At 36.5% G+C, this 15,431-nt stretch overlaps 3 protein-coding genes across 4 annotated transcripts in view; 1 reads left to right on the top strand and 2 right to left on the bottom strand.

Annotated features, from left to right (window-relative positions):
- Window positions 1-361: 361 nt before the first annotated feature.
- On the bottom strand, window positions 362-823 carry LOC107022449 (allergen Asp f 7 homolog). Its single transcript, XM_015223055.1, has one exon. The coding sequence runs from the start codon at window positions 821-823 to the stop codon at window positions 362-364; it is 462 nt and encodes a 153-aa protein (XP_015078541.1).
- Window positions 824-2,313: 1,490 nt separating this feature from the next.
- Window positions 2,314-7,190, top strand: LOC107023711 (aspartyl protease APCB1). The gene is made up of 9 exons (XM_015224490.2): window positions 2,314-2,951; window positions 3,700-3,817; window positions 4,508-4,737; window positions 4,815-5,051; window positions 5,512-5,665; window positions 5,762-5,847; window positions 6,254-6,368; window positions 6,473-6,545; window positions 6,912-7,190. The coding sequence occupies exons 1-9, from the start codon at window positions 2,398-2,400 to the stop codon at window positions 7,022-7,024; spliced, it is 1,680 nt and encodes a 559-aa protein (XP_015079976.1). The 5' UTR covers window positions 2,314-2,397; the 3' UTR covers window positions 7,025-7,190.
- Window positions 7,191-7,863: 673 nt separating this feature from the next.
- The window catches only part of LOC107023679 (serine/threonine-protein phosphatase 2A 65 kDa regulatory subunit A beta isoform-like), an 8,846-nt gene continuing 1,278 nt past the window's right edge, over window positions 7,864-15,431 (bottom strand). Inside the window, exons 2-13 of one of the 2 annotated variants that reach the window (XM_015224449.2) lie at window positions 14,902-15,321; window positions 13,291-13,537; window positions 12,223-12,335; window positions 11,575-11,654; window positions 11,157-11,298; window positions 10,908-10,988; window positions 10,361-10,465; window positions 10,038-10,220; window positions 9,605-9,697; window positions 9,121-9,260; window positions 8,976-9,042; window positions 7,864-8,189 (exon numbers count right to left, since the gene is read on the bottom strand). In XM_015224449.2, the coding sequence (XP_015079935.1) occupies window positions 8,088-8,189; window positions 8,976-9,042; window positions 9,121-9,260; window positions 9,605-9,697; window positions 10,038-10,220; window positions 10,361-10,465; window positions 10,908-10,988; window positions 11,157-11,298; window positions 11,575-11,654; window positions 12,223-12,335; window positions 13,291-13,537; window positions 14,902-15,294 (1,746 nt within the window). In that variant the 5' untranslated portion in view covers window positions 15,295-15,321 and the 3' untranslated portion in view covers window positions 7,864-8,087. The remainder of the gene's footprint in view (window positions 8,190-8,975; window positions 9,043-9,120; window positions 9,261-9,604; window positions 9,698-10,037; window positions 10,221-10,360; window positions 10,466-10,907; window positions 10,989-11,156; window positions 11,299-11,574; window positions 11,655-12,222; window positions 12,336-13,290; window positions 13,538-14,901; window positions 15,322-15,431) is intronic. The other variant, XM_015224450.2, reaches the window with a different exon arrangement.

Below are 15,431 nucleotides of genomic sequence, written 5' to 3'. Positions count from 1 at the left end.
CTCACTCTAAATTCTTCAACAGTTTCAAAAACCAGTCCTAATTCCTAAACAATCTTTTCAGCAATTGTATCAAACACAACTTTATTTGGGGTTTTCTTCCTCTTAACAGGTTTATGCACTACTTGATCAACCTCTTCACCATTTTCCCAACTTGTTTCATCATCTATTTCAAAGCTAGGAACTTCATCACTTAGATAATAAGGTTCATCACCTCCTAGCTTTCCTTAATACCATTATTTGTCTCTTCATATCCTATATCTGGACCTTTCTCATTAACATTAATCTAATCTGAAGTAGTTCCCCTACTTCTCCTTTGTGACCTTTTGAAATGCCTCCTGGTTGCCCTTATATCTACATACTTTTAATGAACATCACTGTCAACCTCTGTATCTTCACTAGTATTCCCTTCAGATCCTGATTTATCTTCCACTTCGTCATCAGTTGGATCATTATCTATTATAGGATAATCATATGAAGGAACATAGGAAGGAGGAGGCACAGTAAAAGTAGATGGGGGAGGCACATCGGAAGGAAGAGACACAGTAGAAAGATATGGTAGAGGCACAATAGAAGAAGGAGGCACAATAGAAGGAGATCGTGGAGGCACAGTAGAAGACTGAGCTTCAAATGGAGTGCTAGAAGTTTCAGAAGGACCATCTGTAGGGATGGAAGGAAAAGTAGAAGTAGGAGGCTGATTATTAGGGTTAGAAGTCTCATTAAAAGATTCCTCACCTACCCCACTTTCAGTCACATGGGGTACAAACTCCAATTCAAGTGGGGTCTGATTAGCTTTACTAACCCCTTGAAAAACATACACCTCCATTGTATCCCCATCATTTATCATATTGAAAAGGTTAAATAAAACCTTATCATTATCAACAAAGACCAATAACCCATCTCACTTGATGAAAAATCACAATCAATTGTATATCCTAGTTCCTTTATGTAGGCCCCCAACTCAGAATAAGACATCCTACCAACATCTACATCTAGGAATATTGTCACATGTCCCCAAATATATTTAGGTGGTGGACCAAATTCTATTACCCCCCCCCCCCATGATACCATCTTAAAGTTATCAGAGTAAAAGTCATCCTGAAAAAACATGTAACAATAACAAACACAATTCAAACACACATTTCAATAACTAACTCTAACTAGTTATACACAACAAACATAATCACTAAAAAACAACAGCAGAAACACTAACTAACAAAAGTAGAAAAAACAATAACATTTAGCTCTAACAGTACTAACAGAACAAAAGCACTAACAATAGCAGTTGATAATGTACAAATTGAAGTCTACAAAGGTATAAGAGATAAATAATAAGATTCGAACTAAGTGGATAACATCTAACTCTAACCTAAAATACAATCACAAAACCCTAATCACTAACAGTCGCACTAAGTCAATAACACAATACCCTATACACTAACTAAGTCCATTACGCAACATACTCAAAAATATCCTAACAATAGCAACTGTAGGAGGTCGATTCCAACACTTCTACACTATAATAATCCATAAAATCAGAATAATCGAAATAAGTGAAGATTTTTATCATATGTTTTAGAACCCTAACATGTTAGACCTTCAATCTCCAAGAATCTTCACAAATACACATCAACAATGATCAACAACGAGATCGTCAACAACAACACTTTTATCAACAACATTTGTGTATTTCGTTCGATTTTAGGGAAAAGTTGAGAAATGAAATGAAAAGGAGAAGACGAATTTTCTTTAAAAAAAAAAGGATCGGGTCGGATTAGTTCTATCCTAGAGAGTGAGCAACACGCGGACAACATATACGACGGAATGGGTAAAAATGACCCATTTACAACGTTATATAGGTGTTTAGTGGTGTGATCGGACACTTTTAAAGTTTAGGTGTCTTTATGCAAATATGGGGCAACTTCGATGGTGTTTTTATGTCTTTTCTCCTATATCAATAATAATATCTAGAGCCCGTTTGAATTATTTTAAAAAATAAGTTTTAAATTGAAAAATATTAAGTCAAACTTAAATGACTTTCAAGTCAAAAAAATAAAAAGTAAAGAAGATCTACTTACGATTTTTGACTTATGTTAAGTAATTTTTTTCTATATTTATTAAATACTTCCAAAAATAAAAAAAATTAAATTAAAAATAAATTTAACCAATATTTAAGCCAAACTAAACGGTTTTATTCCCCAAAGTTTAAAAAAAAAAAAAAAGTTGATATTCCCAGAAAGTGCTTGGTATCTTCCAAGTCCAACTGTCTGTTTCACCTGTCATCAGTCATATCCATTATTCTATTCAATTTCATTGACTTGGCGTTCAATATAGAGCAAGCAGCAGACTGGAGCAGGTAGAAAAAAGGACACTTTTCTTCATCTTCAGAGCAATACAGTAATGGAGGAGACAAAAAATTCTCCTCCAATACAAGGGGTAGTGATAATCACACTACCACCACCTGACAACCCTTCTTATGGCAAAACCATAACAGCATTTACACTCTCAGATTCACCCACTCATCAGCAACAACAACAACAAGAAGAACCACCACAACAAAGCCAACCGCATAACCAAGATGTAAATGCAGGCGTTCTTCATGTTTCCTTAGAAAGATCCTTCTTTTTCCGCCCTAAAATCGTTTTTGGACTTCTGGGTATCTCTCTGATTGCCTTATCTTTCTGGTCTTCACTTACCCAAGAGACCCTTTTCGAATTACGTGATGTGGAACAGGATCATAAGAGTTCCAACAGTTCGTTTATTCTTCCTTTGTATCCTAAGCGTGGTGGTGCCTGGAATTCAAGGACGGATGTTGAATTCAAACTTGGGAGGTTTGTGGATTTCAAACCGGATAACTTTATGGATCAAGAAAAGATTGCCAAGTCTCTTTCTGCTGCAACCAAGTTGGATTCTTCTGTTAATTTTCCTGTTAGGGGTAATATTCATTCAGAAGGGTATGTTTGGTTGAAGTATTTTCCTACTGAATTTCCTTTTTGTATATTTGATTTCATGATTAATTTGGAAGTCATTAACTAATTGGTACCTGTTATGTGAATTCTTTATATCCATTTAAGGTACTTTACATATTCAGAGTCTCATTAAACAATTTGACTGTTTCTAGCTGGTTGTCTATACTCAACATGTGAACAAGCTAAAGAGCTGAATACCCTTTACTGGCGGAATTATAGCAAAGGGCATCGCGAAAAAGGAAAAACTGCTGTCTCATGGCATCTATATAATGATCAAGTAAAATTATTGTAGTCGACTAGGACTTGCAGAACATGATCATAGGAATCTCATTAGTTGACAAAGTGATCATATGAGTTATTCTTTAAAATTCATAGATTATATATTGCTTGAGTCACAACTCATGAGAGAGGTTCTCACATTTTCCTTATCAGCCTATAGTGACATTTTCTTCTCAGTCTAAAGTCTAAACCTTTTTTAACTTGCTGAACTGGTGCCTGCCAAGGAGAACAGATTGATAACTTGACTCTACAAAGTGCCTATACAATTTTCATCTAAAAATTTAAGGATGCCAGGTCTCTCTAATTGAATAACCAATTTATTAATAATTCTGCATACTCTTCATCTTTGAAATTTGCAGTGCACTCTAAGTGATTTTGTTGCTATAAGCTGTAATTGGGTCATGAATTGTTCGAGTGGAGTACAAAGTTGATTTTAACATCATTTCCTGTATAGGTTGTACTACACATATATGCTTGTTGGGAATCCTCCTAGGCCTTATTTTCTTGATATTGATACGGGAAGTGATTTGATGTGGATCCAATGTGATGCTCCATGCACTAGTTGTGCCAAGGTGATGCCTAACTCTTGCTTGTGTTATTACTAGTTGCTTCTTCTAGTTCCTACTATCATCACTAGCATAACCAGAAGGTGCTAGCTATGATACTACTATTTGATAGGGAGATGTCGAAAATACGATTGACAAAGATACCTTTAGTTAATAATGACATGTAGTTCCGTATACCATGGCATTAGTCAGACACTCTGCTGATTGTTATTGCTCGAAAGACCACATGTTCTTTTCCCGAATAACCAGATGAATTTTGGTCAAAGTTTTAAGATATTCTAATTCAAGTGAGAAATGGTCTAATGTTTTCGTATTTTTATACTTCCTGTTGATGTCGTCGTTATTGGTTCAGAAACAAATCTTATCATGAAGGATGATGATGTCATAAAAGGTGTTGTTCTGTTATTGGTATTGAACTTGGAGTCCCCATCTTATGCTGGCCCCTCCTTTTCTGGGGTCTAGTCCTCCCATTGCGGTGAAGTTCTCTTGTCACAAATCATCTGTCTATGTCTTACTTGTGGGGTGGCATGCCTTATGTACCTTATTATTGCACCTAGGTAGTGGTGGATGAGGTACTGGGCCTCTCCAATCACACTTTCTCCACCACTTGAGTTGCCCAAGCATAGTTAGAAAGTCTACTCTTTATTTTCAAACTTGTGATCCTATATTAGTTTCTAACATTACAAGCTTTCTCAGGGAGCCCACCCATTGTACAAGCCCAGAAATGTCAATATGATACCTCCCAAAAACCCATATTGTGTTGAGGTACAAGAGAATCTGAGATCCAAGTATTGTGATAACTGCCATCAATGTGATTATGAGATAGAATACGCTGACCGCAGCTCTTCTGTTGGGGTTCTTGCAAAGGATGAACTTCAATTGGTGCTTGCAAATGGGACTGGAACCAAGCCAAATGTTGTTTTCGGGTAAACATTAATCCAGACCCTGTACTTTGTGGCCATACTACTTTATAAAGTTGTAAGTTTTGGTTTGTGTTTGTCAGCTGTGCATATGATCAGCAAGGCACACTTCTCAACACTTTAGCAAGCACTGATGGGATCCTAGGACTTAGCAGAGCTCCAATCAGTTTGCCTTCTCAGCTAGCGAGTCATGGGTTAATCAACAATGTTATTGGACATTGTCTTCGCACTGATACAAATGGGGGCTACTTGTTCTTAGGCAATGACTTTGTCCCACAGTGGCGGATGTCATGGGTCCCTATGCTGAATAACCCTTTTCCGTGAGTAAAGTATTTTGGTGGCTGTACAATTTTCCTTTATAGTACTATTATATTTACTCCTCCTTTACCTTTGCTTATAACTGAGGCCTGGTTCTGTTTTTCGGTATTTGAGTTGCCTTATCTGTTCCTTTTCTTGATTTCTTTAGGTTATAATAAGATAGCCAAAATATATGGCTGGTTCTTCTCACATATACTTTAAAGGTTGCAAACTGCTTTCTGTGTGTTTGGTTTTCATCATCCTCTGGCGCCTACTTAAGAAGAGATGCTGACAAATGTCCAAACTAAAAAAGCCAAACAAAAGAATGACAACAAAATTTCCATATCATTCTTGTATCATTGTTACTTGTCTGAGTTATCTTCTTTTCAGTTTCTGTAGGTTCTGATTGCTTTCGCCCCTGTATGTGTCCTGACTATTGGTATATTCTCAGGTCCTTATTAACCCTCATCCTTTCATGTTCAGTAATCTTTATCAAGCACAATTGATGAAAATGAACTATGGAGGCAAAGACCTTCGATTAGGCAGCACAGGCTATGGACAAGATACTGTAGTGTTTGACAGTGGCAGTACTTATACATATTTTACAGATCAAGCATACAAAGCTTTGATTTCCATGGTAAGTCAGGCTGAGAAATCCACGCCTTCAGAAGACCACAAATTTCTTTGATGATTATTCACCAACTATTTGCACCTTTTTTCACGATGATTGCAGCTTGAAGAGATTTCCAGTGAAGATCTTATCAAGGATACATCAGATACGACATTACCCATTTGCTGGCGAGCTAAATTTCCAGTAAGGTAAAATAATACCTGTTTAATTAATGATTGGTTGCAGGAGGTGACAGTTAAAGTCAGAGGTTTTATACTACTTCCCTCTGGTGTGTCTATGCTAGCTGTTAGTGTTTTCGTGAAAATTTTCTTCTAGGGTTAGCACATTGATACAGGAAATAATATCAATTGAGAGATCGTCAATCAGCACGAAACTTTTTTCTTCACTTTGTGATGTAACTTTTGACGCCAGCTCTAAATGGAAATGATTTCTGCTCGAAGCCAGAGTTACATTTACAAGCCAGCCTTAGTATGCATAATCTGCTTTGTTCTCTAAAATATTGATCTAAGAAGAATTCCCTTTTATTCGTTCCTGTTTCACTTTTCTGCTGACTCATTGCTTGGATAATTATAATATTTTGTTATTTGCATGCAGATCTATTGAAGAGGTTAGACAATTCTTCAAACCTCTAAACCTTCAATTCGGAAGAAAGTGGCGTGTCGTGTCCACTAAGCTTTGGATTCCTGCAGAAGGGTATTTGACTATAAGTGTGAGTAGTCTCTTACTTTTTCTTGGTCATTGGTACTTTGCCATCTCCTCCCCTCCTCTTTTGCTTCCTCTTCTAACCAACAATGGAGAATTATTATACTGCAGGAAAAGAGTAATGTGTGCTTAGGTATACTTGATGGAAGCAACGTTCACGATGGTTCTGCTATAATACTTGGAGGTATTCTTTCCTAAATTGACAGAATGTCATTATAGACTTATTTTAGCTGAATAGATGTTCAGGAGCAACTCGTTAGTCAGTAGAACTTGGAGCTTTTCTAGATTTGAAACGTATATATAACCCTTTCTGAATATGATCAGCAGTGTTTTAATGGATTATTATGGATTTGAGCCATTAAAAGGTTATCATAGCTTTTTTTCTATTAACTTGTTAGCCTCCTGATAATTGCACAAACAATGAATCAGATGACAAAAGTCCATAAGCTTTGACATAGGAAATTCATGTGCTCTAGTTTGAGTTTTAACTATAGCTATCATTTGATTCGTCTAAAGCCAACCGTTCCGTTACTACTGTCATCCCTTGCAGATATTTCACTACGTGGCCAGTTGTTCGTGTATGACAACGTTAACCAGAAGATTGGGTGGATAAGATCAAATTGTGAACGGCCAGAGAACGTTCCCAGTCTTCCATTTTATTGATAGACAACACTAATATGTAATTTCTGTTCTATATGTTTGGGAAGAGGCTGTATATATGTATTCTGCTTTCTAATGTAGCTATGGCATAGTGTGCATATCCAATTTAAAGCTTCATTTTATTCTTCTATTTGATGCAATGGTAATGAAATCGTGAGTATTTGTAGTACAAAATTTGAACACTTAAACAAAATGTCTTGAGCAGTCTATTCATCCCACTAATTGTACCATTTAAAAGCAGATTGTTCGTGTAAAATAGGTAATTTCATTTCTCCAATTTAAGCAACCGCATTAATAATACTACTGCCCCACTAGACAAAAGCCGATGTAATGTCATCTTCCTCTTCTTCTTTTTCTGGCTCGGAGGGGTGTACGTTTGTAATGTGCTTATTTCAATCAACTTAGTGGCGACCTCAGCCAAATTTAGCAAGATTATAAGCATCCAAGAGTGTGTCAATAAAGTGAGTGGAAAATTCTAATCGAGACAAGAAAAAAAAAAAGGGGGAGAGGGGGTGGGGGTGAGGGGGAGGTTTCTTCCTAATGGTTCTCACCTTGGCAACAAAGACTGTTGAAGGTATCTGCGTTATAATTGAGATGCGTGTAAATTGAGTAGAAAAATTGAGGTGCTAATGTCTTCAGTCAATTGTGTGTACAAGACAGGGAAAACATATGTATCAACACTTAACCTTAAGTTTCCCCTGTTGGCCTTGCCATTTTCACACAGAAATATATCCTCCGCAACTCTAATCAATATGTAAGACGCTCTTTCTCTAGATTCCACAATACTAATAGTTCTAATTCATGTGCAATTTCCTTGAGAAACCAACACAACATAAAACTTGTGGTCAAGTTCAATTGAATTTACTTTTATGGTGGGTTGAAAGAAAAAAGTTGGTCATAACTTGAAGTAACTTTTCTTAGACGATGTCCAAATATGCTTGACAAGAATGGTATTTGATATCTAAAGACAGACAAAAGCTCTTGTACATCTTCGTTCACACTTGACAACAGACAAGGAGAAAACTACATTTGAACTATTCAATTTCCTTTAACCTAGACAACATCATCACTTGGTTGCTTGTAGGGCTTGGCTGGCAAAAAACCTAACATCAACATCTGGGTCCTCACTGAGTTCAACCAAACACGGTCCAATTGTGCTCTCCACAACCTGTACATAAAGACTCGGGGTTAATATTGACAGACTCATAAATTAGAGATCCAAACTCTTTCCTCTTTTTCTTTTTCATTTTTCAAATCTTACCTCCACCCCCTAAAAAATACAAATTTCCAGTGAATATAAGTTAATTGACTATTAAACATACACACTACCAAGATTTTCATACCAGATTAGAATTTCACATAAAAAGAAAATGGTGAAATATTTGACTGGCAAGTCATCACTCAGATTTTTGTTCTTTCCACATTTCCAGCAATAAAAACACATCTCACAGAATTCATGAGATGATAAAGAAATGTCTCCATCAAGTATTTCAAGTCGAACATTCACTTCTAACTTCCATGAACATATTAGTAATTACATTATTACTAAGGCCCAGTAGACACACTATGAATCAACTATGCATCATCAAAAAATGGTTGGATAGGCTACAAATCTTTATTTTCCATTCTGCTCTGTTCGGCCGAGTTCATTTCATTCATTTATTGTTATACCTGGATGCTGATGTAACTCGTGCCAAGCAGAGTGTGACCAAATGCATTTGGTTAATACAAACAATCATCATAATTTGCCTATTTTTATACTTACCTTCAACCTAGCACAACTCTCCTACTTTGTTGGACTTGGGACTAGTTATACGGAGTTCAAATAGGCTAACTAGTGTAGGTGGAGTTGCTCATTAGACAGTCTAGTTTACAAAAATAAAAGCAAATGCATGACAAACACAAATATACACATGTCAGCCTTTAAACCAATGAGAAGTAAATTGGCACTTACAGATTGTTCAACTATTGGAATAACAGACTGCAACACCTTAGCCACATTGAACTTGATATTCGGTACCCTGGAACATAGAAGTTAGACCTGTAAGTGTAACAATTACCCAACAAAATGGTAAATCCTAAATATACTGAAGATTAACCTGTCTTTTGATGCAGCAATTATAACCGGCAGGAGTTTGGAGCAAGTAATTTCTGAGCCCAAGACAGGGGCAAGAAGAGAAATTGCATGAAGGATGGTCATCCGGTAAAGATAATGTGGGTCATTAATCATATCCAACACCTGAAAAATGAATCAGTCAAGTTATTTGAAGAGGAAAACCTAAGACCTCCCACCCCCAACCAAAAGAAATGTGAAAGGTTCTAATAGTTAAAACTGAATTCAGATAATGTCCAATAAAAGATATTGATTCCGGAACATCATACAGCAATGTACTAATCCTGGAAAAGAAATTCCACAAATCATGACTCTTTAAAGAACAGGCAAAGAAATGATCTCTTCATAATCAGTGATAAACAATGTATGATTCAATAACAATAGAAATAAATACTTTTGGCTTGAAGAAGAAACTGCTAAATTATCGCAGTACCAACTATCAACCAGCTTATTGAAGGCAATAGGAAAACCTGTGGAATTATATGCTCCATTGCCCATTTTGGACCAAATTCCTCAGCAAGGCGCTTTACATTGTTTGCAGCTGCATCTCTAATAGAGTAAACCTGCAAATCCATGAATGATCATAAGGAAGACATAAAAGAGAAATACAAGAACATTACAAAGAGTTGCACAGTGTGATGCAATTTGTATCATTTCATTTTGAGTATCTCCTGAAAGAAGTAAGGAAGGATGCACAAGTAATATTCAAGATACTAAGTGGCCAATACAAGAAGTAGCATCAGATATGATCTCAAAAGGTTGTATTGAATATTACTTGGTTACAATCACTTTATCCAGGCATTTGAATACAATCACTTTCTCCAGACATAAACTAGAATATTCGGAGTTCTTTCTTTCTAAATTATCAGCAGAATAACAAGTAACAGAAAGCTTTGAACAAACCTTATCTTTTAGCCATTGCATGCACAGAGCACCAAGCTTGTCATCAAAAAAGCCAACACCCAGCTGACTTGCCAATAGAGGTATGTACTCAATTATTGCAAGCCGAACCCTCCAGTGTCTATCTTCTGCAAGTTCAACAATTGCTGGCAGCAGTGATTGGGAGAGCAAATCAATTCCAATTACCTGCAATAAGATTTAGTTTGAAATAGGGGAACATGAAAAACATGATACAGGTATGTAGATTCAGAAGCCACCAAGCCTCAAATAAGGCGAAGTAACTTCAAGTACAGACTACAGAGTTATATTAATGAATTATAGCTAACCTGGTTTACTTGATCAAGCTTACTGATAATATTCAAACGAACATCAGGAAACTCATCCTTCAGAAGAGAGAGGAAAATCGGGAGAAGCTGCTCAATAGTTGCATCCTATAATAACCAGTACAGAAACATTAAACTCCTGTTAGAGACATCATTGACTAAACATTGGACAAAGCCACAAAGAAAGTCGAGCCTATTCCAGGAAAAGGTAGTATTTTAAGTTCAAAACTATAGTGAGAACGATAAATGACAATCACCAAAGTAAAAAAAAACATAAACACCATACTGGCTGTAAGACGGAAGAAAAATTTCTTCAGGATAAGCTGCTAATCATGTGCTTACAGCAATCGACAACATACTGCTAAAATACAATCCCAACTTTGGACTCCAGAAAAGGTAAGGAAAGTTAAAGAAGCACAAGGGAATGAGCATGTTATACTAGGACAACAATAAGAAGCAACGTGGACAGAACCTGAACTTTACTTTACCAATATAACCATAATGGGAGAGCAAACTCAATAATTTGGTGCACTGACGAGGGCATTTATACCTTTCCTAAAATAGGTGCCATTCCCATGATAACTGAAGCCAAAGCAGAACGAACATGCTGGGATGAATCTGATGATAGTTCCTGTGAAAGAAGTGTGGTTAAGTTAAACTTACAAACTCATTAAGGATCATTCAAGGGTTGATATTTAGATGTACTAAGAAAAGGAATCACACAAGGAGACATTATACGTAGAAACCATTATAGGAATATGGGACAGTAACATAGAAAAGGAACTTTATAAGTTTCTACCTTTACACAAGGAAGGATATGCTGGATAGCAAGTTCAGGGCTCAAAATACGGCAAAACTTAGTCACCTTGCCAGCAGCAGCTATACGCACTTCAGCCTCATTATCACGAAGTAGCCGAACATAGGCAGGGACCAAATCCGTCCTGATGAATTTTATGAGGGTCATGAATTAGTCACAAGGGAGAGAAATCGCTAGAAAAAAAAATAGAAAAAGAAAAAGAAATCATTGTGGTGAGCAAAATTTGTGAGAAATTCATATCCACATCATATTCAGTTCTGAGCATTAAAAAACAAACAAACAGAAAATTCAGGAACAAAAAATACATACATCACTTGACTGGCAAGGTTGAGTTATCAAAAGTGTAAACCGTAACACAGATTAAAGAACATGAGAAATGCACAGTATCACAAATATCTACCTGGTAGCCTCTGGTCCAACTGCCTCACAAAGATCATAGAGTTGATTTGCAACCATGTAACGAACACGCCAAGACTTATCCTGTTCAAATCAATGAACAGGTATTAACATCAGTAACTACATTCCATATGACACTATAAACTGAGAAAGCAGCACTGTTTGGTTGTATGAAAATATCGCATTAGTTGTTGATACAAATAAGCAAAAGAACCAAATTCCAGAAAGGTAAAAAGGAAATATCAGCATAAGGGTTATATCATCAATGTCATTTTGCATCCTTTTGAACTACCTTCTATGACAGAGCAAAAGTTAGTTATGCACAACTCATAATGAATAAAAAAGGATTCATTAGGATTTTTTCAGCCTATGCACCAATATGCATATACTTTCAGCTCATGCTAACAATTTAAGCTTCTTATCAGCTATAGTTGGGGAAATGTGAAACAGCAAAAAAAAACTCCCAGGCAATCGCCCAATACCTCGTCAAGCTTAAAGTGTCGGGACTGAGCAAAGTTACAGTCACACGTGACAAACGAAATACAGCAAAAATATTACCAATCTATAAGATTTCCAGAAAGACCACATGGCAGAAATCTTCATCACTGCATTTGCATGCAATAAAAATATTAATGTAAAGCTGGTGGCTAACCTGCGCAAAATTAACTATGACGGAAAGAATTTGTGCTACACAGTCTTTAGGCTCCAGCAGCTTCCCCAAAGCAGCACAATCCTCAACAGCCAATAAACGGACAGAATCTTGATCTGAATATAACCAATTCCTCCTTAGTCAGACTGATATAAATTAAGTAAACCAAATAGAGCTCAACAAAAACACCAAATACTAGCCACTAACAGAAAATTGGTACAACGCACATATCAGGCTAGTTCTTGACAAATAGAAATTGATCAGGCTATGGAACTTTTTCTATGAACAGGGGAGGCTAGACAAGATTTCATAATGGATAGCTCAACCTTTATCAAGTTTTAGTGTATACTGAAGTATCACCCACACTCATGAACTGTGATATCTTAAGACAAAATAAAACAGTCCAAGTAATATAGACTATGATAATTGTTCCTCTATCTCAGATGAGTGTATCTACTCAAATCTAAGGAACAATAAAGAACCCTTGAAGATGTACCTAGAAAATGAACACAAACAAAAACCTCACTCAGAATTTTTTGAGAGAAGTACGGTATATTTTAGTGAGACAAAAGAGCACCAGATGCGTGCTGTATTTCAAATGACTTGCACCTTTTGGCATATTCATTTAACTGTTGAATAAAGACGGGTATATCAACACTAATTTTTACCATGCTTTCCAATACTTCTCTCATACCTAGGCACTATTATGAGCTGTGCTACTAGAGTCAACAGAAAATGATGAACTAAAATAATTCTGAACTGTTATTTACTCAGACAGCATATTGAACAGCCCAAGTCCTAGAACCAATCCTAACATCAAAGCAGAGCCTACATGGAAATGCTCATTACAAAATGATTCTCAAAAACTATACAAATTATTCCCAGACACTATGTTAACATAAAGACTAAAGAGAACCATAAAGAGCCAACAGAATTAACAGGAGTTCAAGGACTCCAGGATCTAAAAAGAATTTTGCTCCAAAAAGAGACCACTTCCAGAAAGGCAAAAGCAAATTGCGTCATTCCAAAGAAAGGATAAAATACAAAGAGTACATAATGAAAATACCATACCATCCTGTGTCAGGGTCTCAAACATTGACATGATGTCGGTCTTCAGATGGGGTTGTTCAATAGTTGCAGCAAACTTTCCAAGATTTGTGGCAGCTGCTCTCCTCACCATAGGCATATCATCTTGACAAAGTTGGCTATATATGGTTCTCAGTTCATTCTTTAGTGGCTCTGGAGCACTAGGATAAGCAATGTGAAACAATCCACAGGAGGAAACTCGAGCAGTGAACCACTCTCCAGCAGCCAGTCTCTGGTTACAAGAAACCACGGAAATCAATTTTGAAGGATCATATCTATGGTACGAGCATTGATCTATTAACTAGCACACTAAATTCACCAACCAATGAAGGAACTAGCAAATTAAACACAAGCAGCAATACTCTAGCTAGGGCTTGTTTATATTTCAGGTGTCCCAAGATCCTAATTTATCACGCTCACCATCTATATTTAGGCGATAACTTCAATAAATACATAAGCACTCTTGTTTCATGTGACCTTTCTTTTTTCATATAAGCCAAGATAAGGGAACTTTTTGCTGGTGGTGTATTATCTATTCCCAGAATTAACATTTACATAAAGTAATTACATCGTAAGTTTGAATCACACACAATATCCTCCTCATAACCTAAGTTGCTCGGACTCTTCACTTTGTGTCCGCACCCGTGTCGACACGATGTGGGTGTGGGATCCGTACCCGATCTGGCAGCTAGTTTTGGGTACTCTAATCGAATTTGAGGGGGAAATTCTGGATAGATTCGATGATTTCTATAATCAAAATAAATACGAAGGTGAAATAGAAGAAAATGAGTATCTTGTATGTATAAATTTCTATTACCACTGCCTTTCCTTTTATCTCCTTTCGGGGTTCTCCTCTTGTTCAATATTTCACCTCAAGTTCTCCATATAATATCTCATAATTTAGATTTTATAACTCTATTTTTAGAATTGGAATTATTTTAGGCCGATCTCCGCACCCGTATCTATACATGGATCCATATCCCCGAATCTTAAAATTTAGATCATATAGGATTCAACCTCTGGATCCATCCCCGTATCGGACACCCGTACCCGAGACCAAGCAACTTAGCTCACAATCAATTAAAACTATCTTAAGGGTCAGTGCATACCAAATACAGCAACCAATTTATATATTTCCCCAAATTCTGAACCTCATTAGTAAAGGATACCCTGAAGGGAACATCTTTAAAAGATCAAGAGATTATTTACAAGATATCTCCTGCTGACCCATGTAATGAACCATGAACCTTCATGTTTTTCTACCATCTTTTCAATAGTCACCATGAGACAAAGCACAAAATACGAAGAACAACATTAGCTTAGCATTTATCTAGGCTAAGATATGTATTCTTTATTACACAAATTGAAATCAGCAGCTACCATATTGAAGTTGCAGAAGCCTTAATCTAAGGTCTCAAAAACACACACAATACCAACCAAAAATGAGAAAAAGGAATAACCCAATTTTAGAGCAGGCTGACTATACAGTTATACTAGAATATAGGAGTTACCAATCTTACAGAGTTTCTAGAGCTATATAACAAACATAGAAATAGAGTCAAGCAGCATTCAAAGATATTAGGACAATATACAGACCTTCATAAGTGGAATAAATGATTCCACCAAATCCGATTCCTTCATTTGGGACCCAATTTTGCATAATGACTCAACTGCCTTTTCCCTAACACAAGTCTCCTCAACACTACAAAGTCCTTCTAAGGGTGGAAGCAATACACGCGCATGTTCAACCCCTCCAACATATGGAATAAACATGCCCAACTCTTCAGCCATTGCAAGAAGAACTTCGTCATCATCATCGTTGTTCTCACTTAGAAATGGAATCAACTCTTTCCGTGTTCTCTCCTCACCAAGAGCACGGGCGATGGTAGATAATCGCCGGATTGAATTCAATCTAAGCTGGATGTCTTCATTCTTCAACTCATCAATCAAAACCGCAATAGGATATAACGGCTCATCAATAGCGGACATGGTTTCTCGCAATGCGCAAATATCTGTCTACATATGTTCATGAAAACTTGAATTATTTAACTGTACAAGAACAGCAGATATTTTGAAAAATCAATAGCTCGAATTCTTCTTTATATATATATATATATATATATATA

The sequence above is a fragment of the Solanum pennellii genome, chromosome 6 (assembly GCF_001406875.1).
Source record: "Solanum pennellii chromosome 6, SPENNV200".
Lineage (NCBI taxonomy): Eukaryota > Viridiplantae > Streptophyta > Magnoliopsida > Solanales > Solanaceae > Solanum > Solanum pennellii.
Note: the sequence above shows the minus strand (reverse complement) of the source record. Positions and strands in the feature narration are given on the sequence as shown.

Excerpts from the sequence above, each read along its gene's own strand:
- LOC107022449 (XM_015223055.1), bottom strand. The coding sequence starts at position 823 with ATGGAGGTGTATGTTTTTCAAGGGGTTAGTAAAGCTAATCAGACCCCA.
- LOC107023711 (XM_015224490.2), top strand. The coding sequence starts at position 2,398 with ATGGAGGAGACAAAAAATTCTCCTCCAATACAAGGGGTAGTGATAATC. Across the intron at positions 3,818-4,507 it reads CATGCACTAGTTGTGCCAAG|GGAGCCCACCCATTGTACAA; the intron begins GTGATGCCTAAC and ends AAGCTTTCTCAG. Across the intron at positions 6,546-6,911 it reads TTCTGCTATAATACTTGGAG|ATATTTCACTACGTGGCCAG; the intron begins GTATTCTTTCCT and ends CATCCCTTGCAG.